This window comes from Prionailurus viverrinus, chromosome B2 (assembly GCF_022837055.1).
Source record: "Prionailurus viverrinus isolate Anna chromosome B2, UM_Priviv_1.0, whole genome shotgun sequence".
NCBI lineage: Eukaryota > Metazoa > Chordata > Mammalia > Carnivora > Felidae > Prionailurus > Prionailurus viverrinus.
In genome coordinates, this window is record NC_062565.1 from 77038614 (window position 1) to 77063240 (window position 24627).

The 24627-nt window shown below is 42.7% G+C and overlaps 1 protein-coding gene across 2 annotated transcripts in view; it reads left to right on the top strand.

Moving 5' to 3' along the window:
* NT5E (5'-nucleotidase ecto) overlaps positions 1-19060 on the top strand; it is a 49311-nt gene extending 30251 nt beyond the window's left edge. The window contains exons 4-9 of one of the 2 annotated variants that reach the window (XM_047860055.1): positions 6401-6598; positions 7491-7645; positions 11137-11242; positions 12138-12287; positions 13665-13865; positions 16853-19060. In XM_047860055.1, coding sequence (XP_047716011.1) covers positions 6401-6598; positions 7491-7645; positions 11137-11242; positions 12138-12287; positions 13665-13865; positions 16853-17016 — 974 coding nt within the window. In that variant the 3' untranslated portion in view covers positions 17017-19060. Of the gene's footprint in view, positions 1-6400; positions 6599-7490; positions 7646-11136; positions 11243-12137; positions 12288-13664; positions 14186-16852 lie in introns of those variants that run through there. The other variant, XM_047860054.1, reaches the window with a different exon arrangement.
* Positions 19061-24627: the final 5567 nt, after the last annotated feature.

The window sequence follows — 24627 nt, forward strand, 5'->3', positions numbered from 1 at the left end:
CAGACAGCTGGGGCATCATTCCTTCCCCTACTCTGTCTCCATCAAGCAGTGTCTCCTGACCTCATGGAGATAAAGCAAAGACATTGGGGCCTGACCCTGCAGAGCGGTAGAGATCCAAAACACTGGATACCTGTTGTAGCTTGGTAAATGTTGAATGAGTGAATGAATTTGTAGTGACTTCATGCCTACTGTACAGGACTCCCTTATTTGCTCCAACCAGCCAGAACTGGGTTCAGGCCAACAGCCTGGGCTGGATTTCATGAGGGTTTTGTGCCCACTCTGGGTACGGCTCCATGACTCATCATCTCTTTCAGACCTCCCAGTCATCACTGAATGTCCAAGAGTGAGTATTTGAGCAGTAAATCTGGACACCATCCAGATATGGAGAATATTATGTGGCTCACTGAGTTCCCTTAAGGAAACATGACAGCTAAAGTGTCATGGTGTCACAGTTGGATACAGAGGTAGCCAAGGACACTGTGATTCACCCCTCTGGTTGCCAAAGACCTCTTGGCTGGGAAAACAGGAGAGAGCCTTTGGTCTTAAATGCTTGAAGCTGCTTGGTGTAGCTACACCAGAGGCCGGGGATGGAGCAGCAGGCCTGACTAGCTGGGCACCAAGGGCATGTCGGGCAGTAGTCTCCAAACTGTGCCCTGCAGAGCACCCATGGCCAGGAGCCTGAAGCTGGACTCACCCAGCACACCTCAGCCTGCACTATGAGAAGTCTGTTTTATGGCTCGCATTGCCCCAAGATTTCCTGCATGCAGGAGATCTAGTTTCTACAAAAAAAAAAAAAAAAAAAAGTTAAATCTCTTGTTTTATTTTTTTTTAATGTTTATTTATTTTGAGAGAAAGAGAGCATGAGTGGAGGAGGGGCAGAGAGAGGGAGACACAGAATCCTAAGCAGGCTGCAGGCTCTGGACTGTCAGCACAGAGTCCGACGTGGGGCTCGAACTCACGAACTGTGAGATCATGACCTGAGCCGAGGTCAGCCGCTCAACCAAATTAGCCACTGAGACACCCCCAAATCTCTTGTTTTACACATTTAGGAGATAAATTTAGGCCCCCAATTTAAGCTGAATGTCTGCGTCAAGGTCATGAAACCACACTGAAAGAGAGCTATCACCAAAACCCATTCTCTTGAATCCCAGCCCTGGTTCTGCTTTACAAGCCCCACCCAGCTCATTAGTTGAGAAAATTGAATTGAAAGGAGTTGGAAGAAGGGGTGGGCACTCAGACCCTGCCCCCTCGGGCATATGGATGTCACTACAGGGAAAGCATAGAAGTCTTGTCTGATCCATGGGAAAGTGTTGGCTAACCTACTTAAGCTTAGTCATTTAGCAAACATTTATTGAATGCCTGCTGTATGCTGGGCAAACCCAGGAGACACGGCAGCCCCTGTTTTCCTGGAACTTGTCTTATAAGGGATATCGACCCTGATCAGATTTTTTTAAGTATGCAAACAAATCAATCTCATCATATATAATTACAAAGCATGCTATGAAGGGAGAAGTTCCAGATGCTGTGAGAGCATCTATAGGAAAACCTGACCAACGCTGGGGGATCGTCACACAGTGTTCTCCTGAAAAGCTGACATTTGGGCTGAGATCAGAAAGACATCCAGGAGCTAAAGTTGGTAAATAATGATCACTCATCTTGATGGAGCATTTACCAACGTAGGCTTTCCTCACTGCATTAACTTCTGTAACCCACCCAGCAAGCATGGAGGCTGGTATTGTTATTTTCCCCATTTTACAGAAGACTAAACTGAAGCAAAATGTCACAAATGCACATGTAGGCCTTTGGCTCCAGGTGGCAACCCATAGTCCAAGGCTTTGGAGGCAGGTGTGGCTTGGAAGTGAGAGAAGCTGAGACTGCTGATGCACAGGGCGGTCAGTCTAGATGAAGCTGGCAAGGCAAGAAAGGGCCACATCACATAGGTTATGATATTCTTGTCAAAAATTGTCCTGTTTTTCCTACGACAGTAAGAGATATTTTAAACCAGGGAACACATGATCGTATTTATGTTTTAGAAACCTCACTCAGGCTGCTGTGTGGAAACTGGATTAGAAAGAGGCAAAGGGGCACCTGGGTGACTCAGCTGGTTAAGCGTCTGACTTCGGCTCAGGTCAGGATCTCGTGGTCTGTGAGGTCAAGCCCTGCGTTGGGCTCTGTGCTGATGGCTGAGAGCTTGCAGCCTGCTTCAGATTGTGTCTCCCTCTCTCTCTGCCTCTCCCCCACTCACACTCTGTCTCTCTCTTCCTCAAAAATAAAGAAACATTAAATTTAAAAAAAAAAAAAAAGAGGCAAAGAAGAGGCATACAGACCAGTTAGGAGGCCATCGCAGTAACCCAGGCACAAGATAATGCTGACCAGGAGTGTGGCTTGCCTGAGGAGAGGTAGAGAAGTAGACAGACCAAGCACTTCCAAGTAAGTTAAAAAAGAGACTCTCCCTTAGAAGCAATGGTGTGAAATATGCTAATTACTAATTACTTTTATCTAGTCCTTTCATAGGAAGTATGGAAGCTCTTTTTTTTTTTTTTTGAGTCTACTTAACACATAACATTGTGTTAATTTCAGTACACAGCATAGTGATTCAGCATCTCTATACATTATACTGTGCTCACCACAAGTTGTAGCTACCCTCTGTCACCATATGAGGCTATTATCATATCATTGATTATATTCCTTATGCTGTGCGTTTTATTCCTGTGACTTATTCATGTCATAATCAGAAGCCTGTGTCTCCCACTCCCCTTCACCTGTTTCGCCCAACCCCTGCACTCCTCCCCACTGGCAACCATCAGTTTTTTTCTCTATATTTACAGGTCCGATTTTGCTTTTTGTTAATTTGTTTTGTTTTTTAGATTACACATATGAGTGAAATCGTGGTATTTCTCAGTCCAACTTATTTTGCTTAGCACAATACCCTCTAGATTCATCCATGTTATTGCAGATGGCAAGATCTCATCCTTTTTTTATGGCTAATATTGTGTTGCATATATGTACCACACAGGAAGCATGGAAGTTCTTAAACTGGTCCCATACACAATAAAATTGTAGCAAGGACTGCCTTGAAACATTGTATACTATATTTAACCAACTGAAAACCATGTCAAAGGCCTGCTTCTTGGCACCTCTGTCACATGATCCATCATCTTGGCCCCTTCTGCCTACTGGCAGGGCAGTTGCCCAGGCCTGTAATTAGAACTGTCACATTCCTGAGGAGCTGCTGTGGCCAAGGCCCCCAGGGCAGAACCCTGGTGGGTTCCGTCAGGCGTTCACGCTATTCTAGGAAATGCCCCATTTACCAACTCTAAATGTCAGCCCACAATTCCTTGGCTTCTCCATGTTTGGTTCCCAGATTATTTACTTACTAGATGGCTGGAATGGAGTTCTGGTGAATAATGTCTATCCTGCCAAGATGACAAATTGGGTTTCTAAAGACAGACATGTGGCTCTGTGCAGAAATAATATTTTGGGCATGAGCATCTTTGGCTGAATAGAATAGTATGGAAAATGTGAAGCCCTGGATGGCTTTCTCTGTTAGTGGTTTTCTAACAGAGCCACTAACTCTGCAGAGACGCAGAGAACATTCAGCTGTGGAGGAGGCAGAGACTAGCCAAACTAGACCAGCTATTTCCTCAGCCTCTGGGAAGCATCCTCCTTGTTCCTGATTAAGTCCCTTTAAGAAGCAGATGATATGTCTTATGTTCTAACAAAAGGAACATCAAGGCCTTTCAGAACCGGAGAATGTCCCCTGTCAGACTAGAGTTGGGGTTAGTAGCTCCCATTTGTAGAGTGCATGCTGATTTTTAAATTTTTTTTTCAACATTTTTTATTTATTTTTGGGACAGAGAGAGACAGAGCATGAACAGGGGAGGGGCAGAGAGAGAGGGAGACACAGAATCGGAAACAGGCTCCAGGCCATCAGCCCAGAGCCTGACGCGGGGCTCGAACTCACGGACCGTGAGATCGTGACCTGGCTGAAGTCGGACGCTTAACCGACTGTGCCACCCAGGCGCCCCGAGTGCATGCTGATTTGATGAGGCATTTGACTGTATCCTCGAAATCCTGTTACACTAATTTCAAGTTTGATTATGTCTTTGTGAGGCAGAATAAGAAAGGCTAAAAAAAAAAACAAAAAACAGGCTTGCCCTTCTCTGGGGTGTCCAGGAAACTGCCAGAGTCCTTTCTAAAACTGACAGTGCCTTTTCCTCCTGGATGAAGTGTTCTCTGCCATCTCGTGGACGTGTTGGGAACTGCACCTCCCAATTGCACTTGCATCTCTGGGTTCATAGGAGGAACTACTGTCTCTAACCTTCCCCAGGTGAGAAGGTGAGAAGGGGCTACCACACCAGCCCTGGTCCAGGCTCCAGGATTGCCCAAATAAGAACCAATGCAGAGAAGAATGAGGATGATGACTGTGTTAACCTTCCCTGCTCCTCTGCAATGCGTGAGATCATCTATAACTGTTAGGGCTGACACCTGCCAGTCACCCATGAGATTGTACACCACAGGTGGAGATGGGGCAAGCCCTGCACGGGGCCTCCAGTCAGGTGCTTTTGTAAGAGTCAAGTTCCAAAACTTTGGTCTTTTTTTTTTTTTCCAGAGGGAGCAAGAAAATGGGAAACTAAAGTGGGCAACAGCTGTTTCCTGCTTCTGAGGTGCTGGTATTTGCTGCACTTCTGCTCTTTGGTATTAGGCTGGAATGGGGGCTGCTCTATAGGACCAGAGAAGGAGTGAGGTTTTCATGACATCCACCCCAGCTTGTCTTAGGTGAAAAGAGAAACCCAGAAACAGCTTGGGGTGGAAAGGTGCAGCACTGGATTTAGTGAGCGACCTTTGGCAACCGACTCTTTCAGGCATTGTGAGACAAGCAAGCATAGGCTGTGTTGGGCAGTGGAGAGAACAGAAGCTCCAGTTTCACCCCCGCTTTCAGTCTGCTCTCCTTCACATACCAGCCATACTGCACATAACGCATGTACCAGTGTGACCTTGGGCACATTGCCTATGACAATCAACGTTCTCATCTGTAAAGTGGAGATAGTAATAGAACCTGCCTCATGGAATGCTTAGAAGATTAAATGAGATCTAGTGCACAGCCTGGCTCTGGGCCAGCTCTCATAACCAATCCATGTGAGTAACAAATGTGCTGAAGTTTTCCTGGGCCCTCTGTAAACCTCTAATAGGAAGGACTGGTCAGGGTGTTTGGAGGGTGAGTAGAAAGAGTAATGGGTCAAGGGTATCTGGGTTTTTTTTTATGTTTTTATTTTTGAGAGAGAGAGAGCGTGAGAGAGAGCAGAGGAGGGGCAGAGGGGAGAGAGGATCCAAAGCAGACTCTGCACTGACAGCAGCAAGTCCAGTGCAGGGCTCAAACCCATGAACCCATGGGATCATAACCAGAGCCAAAGTCAGACGCTCAAGCGACTGAGCCACCTATAATCTGTGATTCAAAACAGCCAAACTGGGTCATCAGCTCTCTGGAGGTAAGATGTGAACTGCAGTGTTCCTGAAGGAGCATTGCACTTACAGAAACATGCCAAGTGCTTAGAAGCCAGGGCCTGTGCCCCATACGGCAGGGCTCCCCACCCTTGTGCAAGCATGTGTCCAGGAGGCAGTGGTGGGGGGAGCCTCTCAGCCTCTGGGTCTGAGTTGGCTCCCAGGCTGTCCCCAGGGGACCCCTTTGAGACAGAAGTCGGCAGAATCTAGCCTGTATGAGGTCTGGCTGGATGAGTAGTGTGCGTGCCAGTTGACTGCCAGGGTGAACTGGCTCTTCTGAAAAGCACCTAAAGGAATTCCAATTTTAGCAGCAAAACCTGAGGACAGGCTCAGTTGTTTCTACTCATGTTCCACTAAGGATCCTAAGCTCTAGATTGTGCGTCTAGGGTTTCTAGAGGTTGTCATCACCTCATAAGGGAAGGAAATACACATTTATTATCTACTGTGTGCCAGGCACTGTGCTAGGAAGTTTAGACCACCCTGTGAAGTAAGAATCATTATTTCGCCCATTTTACAGGTGAGGAAACTGAAATACAGGGAAGTGAAGTGGCTTGACTATTCTACCCAGCTATTGAGAATTGAGCCTGAGTCAGGATAGAGGTAGGATAATCTTGGCCCCACCGCGTTTTTGTGTCCCCCACTGTACCAGGCACAGGACCATAGATGTGGGAAGAGCTTACCAAACACTTGCTGAGTTGAAAATGGAAGGATTCATGTGCCAAAAGGGCCTTCGGAAATGGGCAGATGTCCGAGCGCAGCTCTGAAAGACAAGCTATGTGGGGCAGCAGCTAGCACATCATCAATTCAGAATTCCCTGTCATCTGGCCTGTGGCCTGCTGGCCTGCAGCCAAGCTGTGTACAAGGGCTGACTTGATCAGCTTTGGCTCTTCTGTTTTAGGCACTCCACCTTCCAAAGAGGTGCCAGCTGGGAAGTACCCATTCATAGTCACGTCCGATGATGGGCGGAAGGTTCCTGTGGTCCAGGCTTATGCTTTTGGCAAATACTTAGGCTATTTGAAGGTTGAGTTTGATGAAAAAGGAAATGTCATCGCTTCACATGGAAATCCCATTCTTCTCAACAGCAGCATTATGGAAGGTGGGTAAATGATGGCTGGACTTTGTTCTTGTTGTTAATGTTTCAGGGCAAGGCTGTAACACCTTTAAAGAATAGAATTCTCTCTTAAGTTTGCCCTCTTCATGGATAAGAAGATTGAAAATACACTCAAATGCCCAATATCCCATTTGCTTTCCCAGTTCCTCTTAGCATCAGACACCGTGTCACTGCCTCTTGTCCAGGCACGGAAAAGCCACTCAGCTCATGTCCAGAGGAGAGCTGCAAAGGGGTTCAAAGCCCCACCACCAGCAGTGTGCCCATGGCAAGTTGCCCAGTCTCAGTGGGCTTCTGTTTCTTTATCACATGAGGGAGTGTCTTTTTTACTTTTTTGTCTGGGACTCAGAATAAAATACATCTTATGTCACCTGTTTACATGTGGTGTACATGACCACAGCCTGGGCCTCTCTCACCATGATTGGACCAGGGAGAGATGGGCAGTGGGGTGCCCTGCAGAGCCTGTGCTCACAGCACAGATCATCTCAACAGCCAGAGGGAGAGGCCGGGACTGCACAGCAGAACCTCAGAAGGCCCTGTAGACCTTTCATCATCCCCACTCTTCCCCACGCCCCCCCCACCAATGCTATCCCAAGTGGGTCCACAGGTGCTCATTCAGGTGTGATGAGTTGATGTTAGGATACTCAGTGCATCTTTAAGTTCAGATCCATTCCTAGTCTTATTACCAAGGAACAGAATTTTCTGAGGAAATTTTATAGTCAAAACGAAAATGTAGACAAATAGGGTAAAGAAATGTATAGTCACAACAGGTAAGCTAAATGATCTTTGATTCCTTCTCCAAAATTTAGGCCTTAATGGCAACCTGATTTTTTTGTTTTTTTGTTTTTGTTTTGTTTTCTTCTGTTTTACTTTTTTCTAGATCCAAGCATAAAAGCAGACATTAACAAATGGAGGATAAAATTAGACAATTTTTCTACCCAGGAATTAGGGAAAACAATTGTCTATCTGGATGGCTCCACTCAGTCATGCCGCTTTAAGGAATGCAACATGGGCAACCTGATTTGTGATGCCATGGTGAGTGGTCCCCAGGAGTGCTGGGCCTGTGCTTAGAGGAAGAGGGGAGGGAGGAAGGTTGCAAGGAGGGACAGCCTGCTACAAAATTCAAGGTCTTTAAAAATTAATATGCAAACAATAGCTTGGGGTAGATTCATACTGAGTAGTAGTACCTTGGGAAGGGGCCTAAACTATACCAGTTGACCATCACTTTATTGCACAAGAACTGAAAGCTTTATTGATAGGTATTCACCTTGGATGTCTGAATTTTGGATGTTGCTTTCCTTTTGTAAGATGATCTGAATACGTGAAACTTCACTATTCTGAAGATGTAGACATAGTAGATAAAACACATTTGCTTGGGCCTAAATTGGCCAGAGTGTCTCACTGATCTGCCCTCTTGGATCCAGAGAACAAGGCCTTATGTGACTGGAAGCCTCCTTCACAAGCAGAGAATGACGACATGCAGTTATAATAAGGCCTGTGGCTGAATAGATCGCTCAAGAAAACACCCCACTGTCTACCTGTCTACAAGAGACTGGCCGTTGGCAGCCCCTGGGGAGCCATGCTGAACCAGGGTCCCAGGCCAAACTTAACACTGCCACCAAAGTCCGCACCCAGGGGGCTGATTCTTTGTCTGTGCTTGGCACTGTGCTTGGTACCTGGAGCCCAGTGCCTGATGTATATACTCTCAATAACTGACTGCCAAGTAAATGACAATGTCCACACTTCCCAAGGTCAGACCAGTGCTGGCTCTTCAACATTATGCAGTCACACAAAAGAAGTAGCTAAAGACACTTTTCATAGATGCCATGATACTCTACATGGAAAACCCGAAGGACTCCACCAAAAGGCTGCTAGAACTAATACATGAATTCAGCATAGTTGCAGGGTACAAAATCAATGTACAGAAATTGGTTGCATTTCTATACACCAATAATGAAGCAACAGAGAAATCAAGAAATTGATCCCATTTACAATTGCACCAAGAACCATAAAATACCTAGGAATAAACCTAACCAAAGAATAAAAGATTTGTATGTTGGAAACTATAGAACACTTATGAAGGAAATTGAAAAAAACACAAATGGAAAAACATTCCATGCTCATGGATTGGAAGAACAAATATTGTTAAAATGTCAGTACTACCCAAAGCAATCTACATATTCAATGCAATCCCAATTAAAATTGCACCAGCATTCTTCTCAAAGCTATAACAAACAGTCCTAAAATTTGTATGGAACCACAAAAGACCCCAAAATAGTCAAAGTAATATTGAAAAAGAAAACCAAAGCAGGAGGCATCACAATCTCAGACTTTAGCTTCTATTACAAAGCTGTAATCATCAAGACAGTACGGTATTGGCACAAAAATAGACACATAGACAAAAGGAATAGAATAGAGTACCCAGAATTAGACCCACAAATGTATGGCCAACTAATCTTTGACAAAGCAGGAAAGAGCATCCAATGGAAAAAAGTCTCCGATGCTGGGAGAACTGGACATCAACATACAGAAGAATGAAACTAGACCACTTTCTTACACAATACACAAAAATAAACACAAAATGGATGAAAGACCTAAATGTGAGACAGGAAACCATCAAAACCCTACAGGAGAAAGCAGGAAAAAACCTCTCTGACCTCAGCCTCAGCAATTTCTTGCTCGACACATCTCCAAAGGCAAGGGAAACAAAAGCAAAAATGAACTACTGGCACCTCATCACGACAAAAAGCTTCTGCACAGTGAAGGAAACAATCAGCAAAACTAAAAGGCAACTGATGGAATAGGAGAAGACATTTGCAAATGACATATCGGATAAAGGGCTAGGATGCACAATCTATAAAGAACTTACCAAACTCAACACCTGAAAAACAAATGATCCAGTGAAGAAATGGGCAGAAGACATGAATAGACACTTTTCCAAAGAAGGCATTCAGATGGCCAACAGACACATGAAAAGATGCTGAATATCACTCATCATCAGGGAAATAAAAATCAAAACCACACTGAGATACCAGCTCACACTGGTCAGAGTGGCTAAAATGAAAAACTCAGGAAACAACAGATGCTGGCAAAGATATGGAGAAACGGGAACCCTCTTGCACTGTTGCACTCGTGTGGCCTCTCTGGAAAACAGTGTGGAGGTTCCTCAAAAAATTAAAAATAGAACTACCCTACAACCCAGCAATAGCACTACTAGGAATTTATCCAAAGGATACAGGAGTGCTGATTCATAGGGGCACATGTACCCCAATGTTTATAGCCACACTTTCAACAACAGCCAAATTATGGAAAGAGCCTAAATGTCCATCAACTAATGAATGGATAAAGATGTATTTTATATCTATAATGGAATACTGCTTGGCAATGAGAAAGAATGAAATCATGTCATTTGTAGCAAAGTGGATGGAACTGAAAGTTATTATGCAGAGTGAAATAAGTCAGAGGACAGATCATATGTTTGCACTCATATGTGGATCTTGAGAAACTTAACAGAAGACCATGGGGGGAGGGAAGGGGGAAAAAAGTTACAAACAGGGAGGGAGAAAGGCAAACCATAAGGGACTCTTAAATACAGTAAACAATCTGAGGGTTGATGGGGGGGGGGGGAGAGGGAAAAATGGGTGATGGGCATTGAGGAGGGCACTTGTTGAGATGAGCACTGGGTATTATATGTAAACAATGAACCATGGGAATCTACCCCAAAAACCAGGAGCACACTTTACACACTGTATGTTAGCCAATTTGACAATACATTATACTTTTAAAAATCATAATATTAAAGAAGAATCCTATTTTGAAAAAAAAAAATAGCTAAAGAGTAGCCAGTATGGGAATGTTTAGAGAAAAGTCTGGAAGGAAACAAGCTGTTAGCAGTGCTTACCTCTCTTTTAAGAGGCAGAGGCAAGTGTTAAGAAAACACTTGCTTTTGCGCTATTTTTTTTTTCAAATGAGAATATATTCATTTTATTTCTTGTTACTAAACACATATTTTTGTAAAAGAAAAGAATGAAACGGATTCTCCCATTTCAGGAGGCCATCTCTGTGCCTCCAAAATTGCCAACTTGGAAATTTGACATGGAGGCCAGGGATCTTGTTGGCTTGAGGTCCTGAGTGGAAAGGTTTTCAGGTCACGCCTTCAGGAGCAAGTGTGGGGCCTGGAGGAGGTGGGGAAGGAGAGGTATGGTGGACCAATTTGCATGGAGGTCCTGTCCTGACACAAGAGCCAGTTTTGCTAATGCCCACTGGCCTGAGAGTACAAGGGTCTTAGGAAAGGGGGCTCAGGGCTACTTGCTTCTAAGAGTCTGACACGGGACTGGTCACTATTTCTTACTTTTGCTTCTCAGAGCATAAAACTAGTTCTGACTGACTATACTTGAGAAATCTCTGGGAACACGGGAGCAGGAAGAAGCAGCTTTATTTCCATGGTAGAGATAACCAAATCCCTAAAACTGATACTATGGAAGAAGGTCTAGAATAACTAATGTAAATTCATGCTACTGTTGCAGATTAACAACAACATTAGACACTCGGATGAAGTGTCCTGGAACCATGTGTCCATGTGCATTCTAAATGGAGGTGGCATTCGGTCACCCATTGACGAGCGGAACAACGGTATGCTTCCCAGGCTCAGGGTGTCAGCTCAGGTCTCTCTCTGACCGTGCCCCTGGGTGGCCTCAGCTCATCTGTCCTGTCAGCCATGTACCACAATGTCAGCCTCTCCAGTTTCGGTTAACTGCTACTCAAGTCAGTGCCTAAGCAGAAGGGCACACACATGCTTGTGTGTTCTCATATGTATTCACACACAGAGTGGAGAGCGAGGGTGAATGGAACCCAATCTTGATCTAAACTTCTGACACACAAAGCCAAATACTAATTATTGCTGATTACCAACAGCCGCCTCCTTGATACCTGGAAAGAGAAAGGGACAAACTGTCCATGTTCTGTGCTGGAAAAAAACAAAAACAAAACAAAACAAAACAAACAACAACACCCTACTGGATTAAATTCTTTTAGTGCATTTACAGATATCCAGGATCTTGCATGGTAAAACCAACCAACTAGTCAGATATTCAAACCGCTCTTGCAGTCTTCCCTGATCTGCTGTCAAACCAGGTAGTCTCAGTGTAAAGCCCCAAGCTCATCTCATTGTCAAACAAGGACAGGTGGCAGGGACACACTGCCTGTCTGGAGGAACTGAGCAATGCTCAACACCCACTGAAGACCCAGCTATAAGCCAGAGATCCAGGGCAGAGCACTGGTGACTTTGGAGCCACAGCCATTTATGAGCACCTGCCATCTTGCCCAGTGGTTGAGAGCATGGTCAGAGGCCTCTTGAATCCATTCCCTCCCTGAGTGTCAGGAACCACTCACATAGCTGATGCTGTACTAATAGCCTTCCAATAGCCTCTTGTCTCCCTCATCTCCACCAACCCTAAAGGAAGCTGGTCTTGGGGTAATCTTATTCTCAAGCTGTTTTCCTTCTCACCCCATCTACAACTACCGTCAGGCACAATTACCTGGGAGAACCTGGCTGCTGTGTTGCCCTTCGGAGGAACCTTTGACCTGGTCCAATTAAAAGGCTCCACCCTGAAGGCGGCCTTTGAGCACAGTGTGTACCGCTATGGCCAGTCTACTGGAGAGTTCCTGCAGGTGGGCGGTAAGTCACCCTTTGAAGTGAAGTGGGTTTGTCCTGCTGGTTGGCTTAGTTCCTCACTCCCCAGGACCTCCACTGCCAGATTTGTTTAGGTTTTCCCCCCACCCAACATGAATGCATAGTCTCTCAATGGTCATGGGCTCCCAGACCAACTGAGATTAGGTCAGGGTCAACGCCTCAATGCCTTGGCAATGAGCAGTAGTTGCTACGCCTGATTTGGATGTCAGATAGACTCACTATAGGAGCTGGCCCTCCAGACTCTAAGCAGGTCAGCGGCCTTGAGGTCTAGTTTCTATTAAAATCTTAGTTGTTTAAACACTCAGTATTCTTTTGTAGAAAAAAACCAAAACCACCATTCTCTGTTCTATTCATAATTGTCTGGTACCATGCAGAGGTTCAAAAGAATTCAATATCCAATCAGTATTAGCAAGGATGATGTCTGGGAGGGGCGGCCGACTACATAGACACATCGGAACACCTGGTTCTAGTTCCACTGTGACATGGGACAGGTCTTCAACCTCTCTGGATGTTCTGAAAACATCTGCCCTGCTCATCTCATGGATCACAGTGAAAACTGAATGAAAAAAAATGCTTCCCAAATTGCCAAGGACTTGTGAATGTGAAACACTTTTGTCAATAACTTCCACAGTCCACCGAATTAATCGTTAAATTTATAACCTTGATACTGATACCATAATTTGCCCCCCCCTTTTTTTTTTTTTACTGTAGATGGTGGGCCTCACTTGATAGTGTGATTGCTTTGTCAAGTCCTCCTTCTACAGAACCCCCAACTCTTTGGATTGAGGCAGGGAGCTGCAGATGGTGGTGGAGCCATGGCCTAATGCCTGTGGGGTAACCCACACATTCTGCACTTTTCCAGGAGAGACTTGGGGGGAACAACAGGGTTTTGGTGCTCCATCACAGTGCTGGGTAGTTACATGTCTTGTGAAAGTCATCCAAACCCAAATTATTATCATTTAGTAGTCTTCAAAATTAGAACAAATATTCTGTACCTCTCATCTATTTCTCATTTTCCAAAGCCATTGAACCAAGTGGCTGACCAACTCATTTAGGATTTTAAAAAGATGTGGTTTCTCCCTGCACTGTTACCCCTTGCCCATACTGAGGCAGAGCCAGTTTTCCTCCCAGTGGGTCTCAGACCTCCCAAGACTCACGGATAAACCTAACCAAGAAATGCAAACGCAATCTAACCAAATGCTGCAATGTCACCTCAATTCTTGCTGAAATTTCACTCAAGCTCAAACTCAGTGAAAACCAAGCCCAGTGCCCCAATTCCATATTTTGGCCAAATCTCTTTCTTAGAAAACAGAAATTTCCCTCTGGATCCAGTGAAAACATACAGATTCGTTTCTTTTCTAGGAATTCATGTGGTGTATGATCTTTCCCGAAAACCTGGGGACAGAGTGGTCAAATTGGATGTTCTTTGCACCCAGTGTCGAGTGCCCAGTTATGAGCCTCTCAGAATGGATGAGATATATAAGGTTATCCTTCCAAGCTTCCTTGCCAATGGTGGAGATGGATTCCAGATGATAAAAGATGAAGCATTAAGACACGACTCTGGTAAGCACAAGTGTCTCTTCCTCTCCCTACTCCAAAGTACTCCAGAACAAAACTGGGCCAAAGAGGGAAGCTACTCAGGATGCCAGGACTGCAGTGCCAGAAATCAGATCCTGCCCCTTTGTTGCCGCCTCCCTCCTGCTTTGTTGGAAAATAGCAGCACTGCATTGGAGAATATGTGCCCTACCCCTCTTCGGCACACGTAGCCACCCATCCAAGCCCAAAATGTTTTAAAATTCTGTTAAGTATTGGGGCGCCTGGGTGGCACAGTCGGTTAAGCGTCCGACTTCAGCCAGGTCACGATCTCGCGGTCCGTGAGTTTGAGCCCCGCGTCGGGCTCTGGGCTGATGGCTCAGAGCCTGGAGCCTGTTTCCGATTCTGTGTCTCCCTCTCTCTCTGCCCCTCCCCCGTTCATGCTCTGTCTCTCTCTGTCCCAAAAATAAATAAACGTTGAAAAAAAAAAAAATTCTGTTAAGTATGTATAAACAGCTATTTAAATTGTGAAATATCAATGGGTTTTGCACTTAACGAGAAACCTCATCTCTAGAACTTTAGATTGGATCTGGAAAATCCTATAAGCTTTCTTGAAGCTTTTAGTGTGAATAGGTCAGGTAGGAGTAGATGGGCTGTGCTCCCCTCCCCCTTTTTAGCACACTGGGTTGGTGGAGTATTGAAAGGAACAACCACACCTGACCTCAGTATTTTTGGCAGCATTTAGGGTCATTATACTGCAACCTCACTTTTAAAAATCATATGGAAGTCGGCTGATGGTAGATTTGAGTCCCACAGAGGCCCAGAGGATACCATCAGCACAGGGCCATTAAAAAAACAAAAAAAAAAAAAAAACAAAAACAAAAACCACTTCACATGCATGAAGTCCATTGATCCATTGATAGAATATGCTACCCCTTCCTCTTCTCTAGGGCAGAAGCCAGCGTGCTTATAAAGCATGTGCACAACTTTGCATCTCCAGAAAAGAGCTCTGGTACTTCCTCATCAGCTTTCCTGTGGTGGGCCTGCTGTTTCAGCCTCTTGTTTCAAGGAGGGTGGAGAGCGGAGCCAGGGCAAAGGAGGCAGCCTTCCTGCCAGGAAAGATGCTAGCTACTTCTGTACATTCCATGAAAGACGATGGAAGCACAGGCTTTACAGAGGTGTCCTCTTGGGTCCCACATGAGACAGAGGCTGGGGGCTGTGCAGACTAAACCCAGACTGATTAAGTTTGAGAGAGGAGCTCACATAGAAGGCTGAGGAAGCCTTGGTCCTAAGGGTTCTCAACCCTAGCTGTGTATCAGACTTAGTTGGAGAACATTTTAAATTAAATATCAATACTCTGGCCCCAGCTTTTAAGAGATTCCAATATAATTGTGTTGGGGAAAAGACTCTTCCAGCAATTCTAATGCAGGGATGAGAACCACTGCAGAGAGTTCTTTTTAAAAATACTAGTGTATTTTTTTTGTGGAGGTATAATTGACATATAACACAATGTTTTAATTTCAGGTGTACATGGTTCAATATATGTATGTATTGCAAAATGATCATCACAATGTCTAGTTAACATCATACATAGTCACAAATTTTTTTTTCTTGTGAGGTAAACTTTTAAGATCTGCCCTTGTAGCAACTTTCAATATGCAATACACTATGGACTCTAGTCATCATGCTGTACATTACATCCCTATGACTTATTTGTAACTCGAAGTCTGGATTTTTAACCCCCTTCACCCATTTTTCCCACCCCCCTACCCCCACCTCTGGCAACCACCAGTCTGTTCTCTATATATGCAAGTTTGGTTTTGTCGCTGTTGTTTAATTCCACATACAAGTGAGAGGAGATGGTATTCGTCTTTCTCTGATAGATTTCATTTAGCACAATGCTCTCAAGGTCTATCCATGTTATCGCAAAAGGCAGTATTTCATTCTTTTTATGGCTGAATAGTATTCCATTGTGTGGAATCACATTTTCTTTATCCATTCATCTACCACAGACACTTAGGTTTTTTCCCTATTTTGTCTATTATAAATAATGCTGCAGTGAACATGGGGCGCATGTTACTTTTTGAATTAGTGTGTTTTCTTCAAATACTCTAAAGTGGAACTGCTGGATCATACAATGGTTCTATTTTTGATTTTTTGAGGGGCCTCCATACTGTTTCCCATAGTGACTACATCAAGTACATTCCCACCAATAGTGCACAAGGGTGCACTTTCCACATCCTTGCCAACACTTGTTATTTCTAGTCTTTTTGATAATAGCCATTCTAAACAGAGAAGGGATATCCCTGTGGTTTTGATTTGCATTTCCCAGATGATTAGTGATGTTCAGTATCTCTTCATGTATCTGTTGGGCATCTGTAGGTCTCCTTTGGAAAATCTATTCAGATCCTCTGCCCATTTTTTAATCAGATTTTTATTTTGTTTTTCTTTTGAGTTCTAGGAGTTCTTTATATATTTTGGGTATTAACTGCTTATCAGATATATGATCTGTTGAGTGGTATTTTTAAAACAAAATTTTGTCAAGTCCCTATGGGTTTGTTGTAGTTATAGGCAATTAGTATTTATCAGGTCTCCTCTCTTTTGGAAATGAAGTCTCCATTGTCTGTCAATTATGCAAAAATGACTTCTGACCAGGCAAGCAGAAGGAAGCCACTTTTATGTCTCAACTAATTGCTCTCAACCGTTTCCCTAATGCCCTTGTTTTGGAGTGGTTCAAAAGCAATATTAAAGGTCAACAACCTTTTGAGATGACTATTCCCTCCAGTTGTCTAGTAGTCAACAGTGGGCACATTTCACGTCTGGAACATGAAAAAGCAATCAAATTCTTTGCACCTGTAATCACTTTTCTTGTCTTTTGTGACATTTTATCCTTGCTTATGAAAGTAGTATCTTCCCTCTTACAAAAGACTTTAGAGAAATACGTTGGTTTTCCCACCTCTTACTCTTAATTGGTAATTACTTATTCTGTAGTTAAAATAATGTATATATTTTTCCAGGTGACCAAGATATCAACGTGGTTTCTGGATATATCTTAAAAATGAAAGTAATTTATCCAGCAGTTGAAGGTCGGATCAAGTTTTCTGCAGGAAGTCATTGTCGTGGAAGCTTTTCTCTAACATTTCTTTCCTTTTTGGCAGTGAGCATTGTTTTATACCAGTAGCCAAAAATTCCTCTTGCCATTAATGTGTGGAACTGCATTTTTTTTTTTTCAAGTGAGATTCAAGTCTGCATTTTAGGAACTGGCTTGGTGATGGCACAGACCATCTTTGCTGGCCCCCAGAAGCTGAGGCTGGAGGCTTGTAAATGAAGACACTGACATCATTACTCAGGATCAGCAAGTCACTGAACACACAGGAAAAAATGAAAATGAGCCCTTTGAGGGGAAAGCCAACCATCTTTAGTTTACATATGCAAATTTAAATAAAACTTATATTAACAATTTTAAACCACAGAAATCATTTTTTAATATCCATTTTAATCCACCAAACAATTTATGTTTACATAGAACTCTATCCTTTACAAGGCAGTTTTTATCTTATTTGATGCCTATAACTTTTTTTGGTGGGCAAGGCAGGCAATGTTTTTCCCATTTGGCAGACAGGGAAACTGAAACTCAGAAAGAGCTGACTTGTTCAAAGCCATACAGCTGAAAGTGACAAATCTAAGACCTGCACCCAGGTCTTCTGACCTCAAGTCCAGACTCTTTCAACTACATCCAGTTGCTGTTCAGAAAGATACTTAATGGTCTCCTCTGCTCATAACTGTCAATGGCATCAAGCTCCTGGATGACAAGTCTCTGCTTTATTTCATATCTCTAACTTTTCCCTTTTTAGATCTTGTTGTTACATTGAGTTTCATGGACTAAACACAGGCAGCATTCTCTCCTGTACCACCCATGTGCCTTTAACAAGTCAGGGAACAAACAGTGCAGCAGCAGATGATGGGAAAGGCCAGAGCCTGCAAAAAATAGTCCAGGGGCAGGGAGAAAGGAAAAGGAAGAACAGGACACCCGGGACATATTTACATTATGGAAGAAAAAGAGCTAAAGGGCATTTAGATTTGTTAAAGAGATATTTGCTAAGGAGTAGCAGAAGAGTGCCTGATACATAGTATTACCTGTGAATAATTTTATGAGATTCCATCAGTTCTGCCTCTGTGCTCTTTCCACCCTTCTTTCTAATGTGAGGGTATGAGAACCTTTTAAGATAAGGTGTGATTCTAAACTTGTACCCGTTCTCCCCAGCAAGATGCCAGCACTTACCCTAGTCTCTGTCTCTCTCTCTCTCTGTCCCTTCTCACCCCCCACCCCAGTTATGGAAAACTCAGAGGGGAGACAAAGATTGATTTTTAAGTGTTATACGTAATGTTTGAAGTCAGATCTGGCTGCAAATCTGGATACTCTCAGGTCATGCTCAAGTATGAATATGAGAACTCCTGCCTGGGAGTGAGCCCCTGAGTGGGTGTTCAGGAAAACACCCAGACTGATGAAATGATTTATAACCAAAAGAACAAATACTTGCTTAAGGTGGTCGTGAGGACCATGTGAGCCTGCTCAGCATTGCATAAACTTCAGTGAGAAATGGGAGCCTTCACCTTAAAAAATGGTGAGCAGGGGCACCTGGGTGGCTTAGTCAGTTAAGCATCCAGCTTCGGTCCAGGTTATGGTTCATGGGTTGGAGCCCCGTGTCGTGCTCCCTGCTGTCAGCACAGAGCCTGCTTTAGATCCTCTCTCCCCTCTCTCTGTCCCTTCCCCTGTATATGCTTTCTCTCTCTCTCTCAAAAATAATAAATGAAAAAAAAAAATGGTGAGCAAACAGCAGCTAGAGGTTTGGAGAGGGAGTGTTTGTTAATGTTTACAAATATTAAGTACTCTTGATACAAAATATACTTTAAAAATTTTATAACATCTTTAAAAAGGCTGCTGCAGTAAAATAATGCCCTCAGTTCTATGCATATACAGATTAGCTATAAGCAAATGTCAACAGGATTGGAAGAGGAAAATTAGAGAAAGGTGCATTTGGAGTATATTTTTATGCTTGGCCAGTAAAATACAATGAATCCTATTAGAGCACAACTTTTTAAAGAACATTTTTGTAAGTTTTATAAATATATGTGCATATATTGTGCAGTGGTTTAAGAAATGACCTCAAACACTTTACAGCTGTAGATTCAATTGTGCAATAAAACTGAAGATATGCTCCTTGTCTTTGGTAGTTATTTCTTCTCTCAAGCAAACATTATAACCTGGGACAATACAACTGAAGGAAAACTTTTGGTGGTTTATCACTGGTATCATTTCTCTTGATCATAAGTCCCTTGCCATTTGATAACCTTCCCTAGCCCCCTTTTCAGCCAAAACAACAAGAAGAAAAATGCATGCAATTTTTAGATAAGAGAAAACAGTAAATAAAGGATATTTTAAATAATACTCTTATATTTTCTGGCTTTCATATACAGAATCTAATGTAGAAATTGTTTTGAGGCTTGTAGTTGTTTACTAAAAATAAAAATGCCCAAGTTGGACAATGTTGGGGATTTAATTTGTCTGAACTGGCTGTGCATCTAAGAATCTTCTTCAGGCATACTGATAAATAAACCAATTGTTCTGTCTTGATCAAATGGATCCGTTAAATCCATTTGGTGCCAGAACTGCCTTCAGCAGTTTCTAACAAAGAATAAGCAGGGTTTCTTAGAAGAAAGTTGAGACTGCCAACAGTTGCCCATTAGGAAAAGTTGCTCCCTTGAGGAGTCTGTGGTCCATGGGTAGATCCATGGCTACACTTCCCCAAATTAGGAAAGTTTCCTGAGTAGTTATCTGGGCCTGCTGTAATAAATTGACATAAACTGGATGGCTTAAACAACAAAAATTTATAGTCTCACCCTTCTGGAGGTCAGAAGCCTGAGATCAAGTTGGCAAGGTTGTTTCCTTCTGAAGACTGTCGTGAAGAATCTACTCCAAGCCTCTCCTAGCTTCTGGTAGCATCAGGCATTCCTTGCCTTATAGCTGGTATTTTCCCTGTTTTTACATCCTTTTCCCTCTGTATGTCTGTCTCTATGTCCAAATTTCCCCTATTTATAAGAACAAAGTCATACTGTATTAGGCCTACTGTAATGACTTAATTTTAGTCACCTAAAAAAACCACTATTTCCAAATAAGGTCACATTCACAGGAAATGGGGATAAGGGCCCAAGCCCCACCATCTTTTCAGGGGACACAGGGGAGTCATCCTTGGTGGCTCCCATTTTCTCAAACTCACATTATGTCCCTGGGTAAATCTTGCTTCCCAACACACACACACACACACACACACACACACACACACACACACAGGCACACAACACCCTTCACAAGTACTACCTTGCTTCAAATCACTGCCACTTCTGAATTGCTTCAGCAGCCTCCTAAATGAGTTGGTCTCCACTTCTGCTCCACTCTAGTCAGTTCCCAACATCTCAATTCAGCAGCCAAGGTGATGTCTTACAGTATTAAGCAAGACTGTGTTGCTCAATGGCTCAAAATCTTTTTACCACACTCCCAGTAAAAGCAACAATAAATTATCCCAATGGCCTACAAGGCCCTCTGTGATCTGGTTTCCCATTACTTCTCTGACATTATTTCTCTTCACTCTCCCTGATGTGGCCACACTGATCTCCGTGCTATTCTTCCTACAAAACACTCTCCCACTCAAACCTTTGCATGTGCTATTTTCTCTACTTGGAACATGGACTCCTACATACCTGCATTACCTGATTTCTCACTTCCTTCAAGACTTTTCCAAGGTCCCAGACCCCGCCATTTAAAACTGCAACCCTCCCCCATATTCCCCTCCTTAGTTCAAAATGTTTCTTCTGAGCACTTATTTTCTAAGATACTATAATTTCCTTATTTATCTTATTGTCTGTCTCTTGGAGTTTGAATGTAGGCTTCTAAATGCACAAATAATATCCCTAGCTTATCTAAAACTGCCTGGCACATGGGTGAGTGTGCACTACACACAAATAAACTGAATGAACTGTGTATAATTCCTTCCCTTGTACCTTTCTGCCACCCTCCTCTCACTCAGTCCAAAAGCCACACACACAGTCCTTTTCTCTGGCCTCACCCCTCCAGAGAATACAGATAATTAAGATTTCTCTACCTACAGAAGACACCCATTTCATTACGCAGAGTGTTTGTCTCTTCTTTAACTTCTCTGCAACCAAAAGGCCAATTAAGTTACCCCTAAGGACAGCTGCCTTTCTCCAAAAATTTAATTCCCTTGTTCCTTAATATGAAGGTAATTATAACTTTTCTAACAGTATTCCTTTTTCTCCCTTGTTTTGTTCTTCAACATCAGGGATTAGCAAACTGCAGCCTGAGAGCCAAATCCTGCCTGCCACTGCTTTATGTAAATAGGGTGTCATTGGAATACAAATACATCCACTACATAGAGTGTTTGATAGGAAAAAAAAAATCATAAATATCAAATTAACAAAAGTGAAATTAAAAAAAAAAAACAAACTAGTTTTCACTGGAGCTCATGGGCCTCAGGTTAAAGATTTCTTCTCTGTGTATCCAGCACTGCCAAAGAGATAACTGGGTACGTTACAGACAGCACACTCCTTGACACAGAAGTATAATGAACTGGCAAGAACTATTCATTTGCTCATTCATTCATTTAGTCAATCATTTTTATTCCAATGTTGACTATATCTGAAATTACAATTTGTGTATATATCATTACACACTCTGCTAAAAACAGAAGAAAATTAGATTTCTATTTATATTTCTACAATAAAATCAAATGGTTTTTACTAAGTCAAAAATGATCATTTAAGTGGTTGCTTTCAATCATTTCTCAGGATCTTCTGATATCTATAACTAATTATACTTAAAACACAATTTTAATGTCCTTTAAATATCTGAAAATGTCTTCCCATCTATTTAATTTCATTTTATCCCCTCAACCAGAAACACTGATAGTTGTTTCTATTAAACACATTTCAAAATGTGAAGCTCATGTACAAGAGAACACACATAAAGATAGGAAGGAATGTACAAAGTAAAATATATGAAATGACTGGGGAACATACTTTTTAAAAGGATCCAAAGAGTGACTACTTTTGGAAATAAAAGCTCTTTTTATGGGGCAACACTAACAAGGACAAGATGAGAGACAAATCGAAGTTTGAATTCTAACTTCACTACTCTCTCTGGCTTCAATATCCTTACCTATAATATAGGAATAATACCATCTCACAGTTACTATGATGGATGATAAAACCTGATAGTGAATATAAAATGCCTTGCCAACAGAGATTGCATCTGGTTCCTTTTCCTTTGATAATATGAATAATTAATTTTGTATGTGTAGATTTGTATACACATTTTCTTTAAATAGAGCTCAGCCACTGCTATGGATGGAACTGTGCCTTCCTAAAATTCGTATGTTGAAGCCCAAAACCACCTTGTGACTGTCTTTGGAGATGGGGCTTTTAGGAAGTAATTAAGGTTAAATGAGGTCATAAGAGTGGGACCCTAACCAACTGGACTGATGCCCTTATAAGGGGAGAGAGAGAGAGAGAGAGAGAGAGAGAGAGAGAGAGAGAGAAAGCTCTTTCCTTCTCTCCTCCCACAAAGGTACACAGAGAGGTCAGGAGCACAAGTGAGAAGGCAGCTATCTGCAAGCCAAAGGAAGAGGCCTCACAATGAAACCTACCTTGGATTCTAGCCTCCAGAACTATGAGAAATAAATTTGTTGTTAGAGCCACGCAGTCTGTGGTATTTTGTTATAGAAGCCCAAGCAGAATGATACACTCCTAAGAACATTTTTCTCACCTAAATAAAGAGAATATGATGATTTATAGGAGAGTAGGTGAGAATGGGATAAAAAGGGCTGTGAAATATTTTTTCCAGCTCACCATGACATTTTAAATAACAGTGCTTAAAATGCTATGGATTCAAATGTGAAGAGTTAACCTGATTAACTTTCCATCTGTCCCTGAGAAATCAGTAAATGTTTAAGGCTTTGTATTAAAGTACCAACTCACAGAGGGGCGCCTGGGTGGCGCAGTCAGTTAAGCGTCCGACTTCAGCCAGGTCACGATCTCGCGGTCCGTGAGTTCGAGCCCCGCGTCAGGCTCTGGGCTGATGGCTCAGAGCCTGGAGCCAGCTTCCGATTCTGTGTCTCCCTCTCTCTCTGCCCCTCCCCCGTTCATGCTCTGTCTCTCTCTGTCCCAAAAATAAATAAATGTTGAAAAAAAAAAAATTTAAAAAGTACCAACTCACAGAAACTCATACATATACTAGAATCTTGAAACAATTAAAAATATAATAAAACTGGGGTGCCTGGGTGGCTCACTGGGTTAAGCGTCCAACTCTTGATTTCAGCTCAGGTCACGATCTCACAAACTGTGAAATCAAGCCCCAGGTCAGGCTCTGTGCTGACAGCAAGGAGCCTGCTTGGGATTCTCTCTCTGCCTCTCCCCCATTCACATGCATGAACATGCTCTCTCTCTCTCTCAAAATAAATAAACACTTTTTTAAAAATTTACAACACCAGGACACCTGAGTGGCTTAGTTGGTTAAGCATCCAACTTCAGTTCAGGTCATGACCTCGTGGCTCCATAAGTTCGGGCCCCACATCAGACTCTATTGTCAGTGTGGAACCTGCTGTGGATCCTCTGTCTCCCTCTCTCAGTCCTTCCCTCACTCATGCATGTACTCTCTCTCAAAAATAAATAAACATTTAAAAAATTCCAACACTTAATAACCACTTTTTTTTGGAAAAAAAAATAAATAAACAGTATTAAACAGGCTAGATTTCCAAATTATATTTAGAGTTCCCTATTACCCAGCTTAGTATCTAATACATAGTTGAAACTCAATAAATATAGCCTGAATGAATGCTACGACCAATTAGCAAACACAAAATGCTCGATCTTGAAACACAAACTTGTTTTAAGGAGAAAAGTATAGCATGGGAGGGAACTATAAGTAGAATTCCGAACACTGACTCTAATCTTTTAATTTAACTTTCCTCAAGGGGAGCCTGGGTGGTTCAGTTGGTTAAGCATCTGACTTTGGCTCAGGTCATAATCTCACATTTCATGGGCTTGAGCCCCGTGTCTGACTCTGTGCTGTCAGACCAGAGCCTGGAGCCTGCTCTTGATTCACTATCTCCCTCTCCTTCTGCCCCTCCCCCTCTTTTGCTCAGTCTCCCTCTCAAAAATAAACAAACATTAAAAAAAAAAATTAATTAGGGCGCCTGGGTGGCTTGGTTGGTTCAGCGCGGACTTCGGCTCAGGTCATGATCTCACATTTCGTGAATTCAAGCCCCACATCGGGCTCTGTGCTGACAGCTCAGAGCCTGAAGCCTGCTTCAGATTCTCTATCTCCATCTCTCTGCCTGTCCCCCACTCATCACTCACTCTCTCTCAAAATTAAATAAACATTTTAAAAATTAAAAAAAAATTAACTTCCCTCAAGAAATACAATTAATTCTGTATTTTCCTTTCGGAGAGATAATAGACAATATAATCCAAAAATCTACTTGACTAAATCGTTATATAAGATTTTGGAATATAGCTACATTCATTCAGTAAAATATAGCTGCAACCACACAATCAGAAATATGTGTTTGTAGTCAGTTTTCACGCTTAAAAAGGGCAATAACCTGTCAATCCAGCAAGAGTAAGGAAAAGTGCTTTGTTTCTTAAGAAAAACTCATAAAGGATGTCTTCTTTATAAACACATAGTTACCTGTGTAGAAAATAGGGGCAAAAAAAAAGA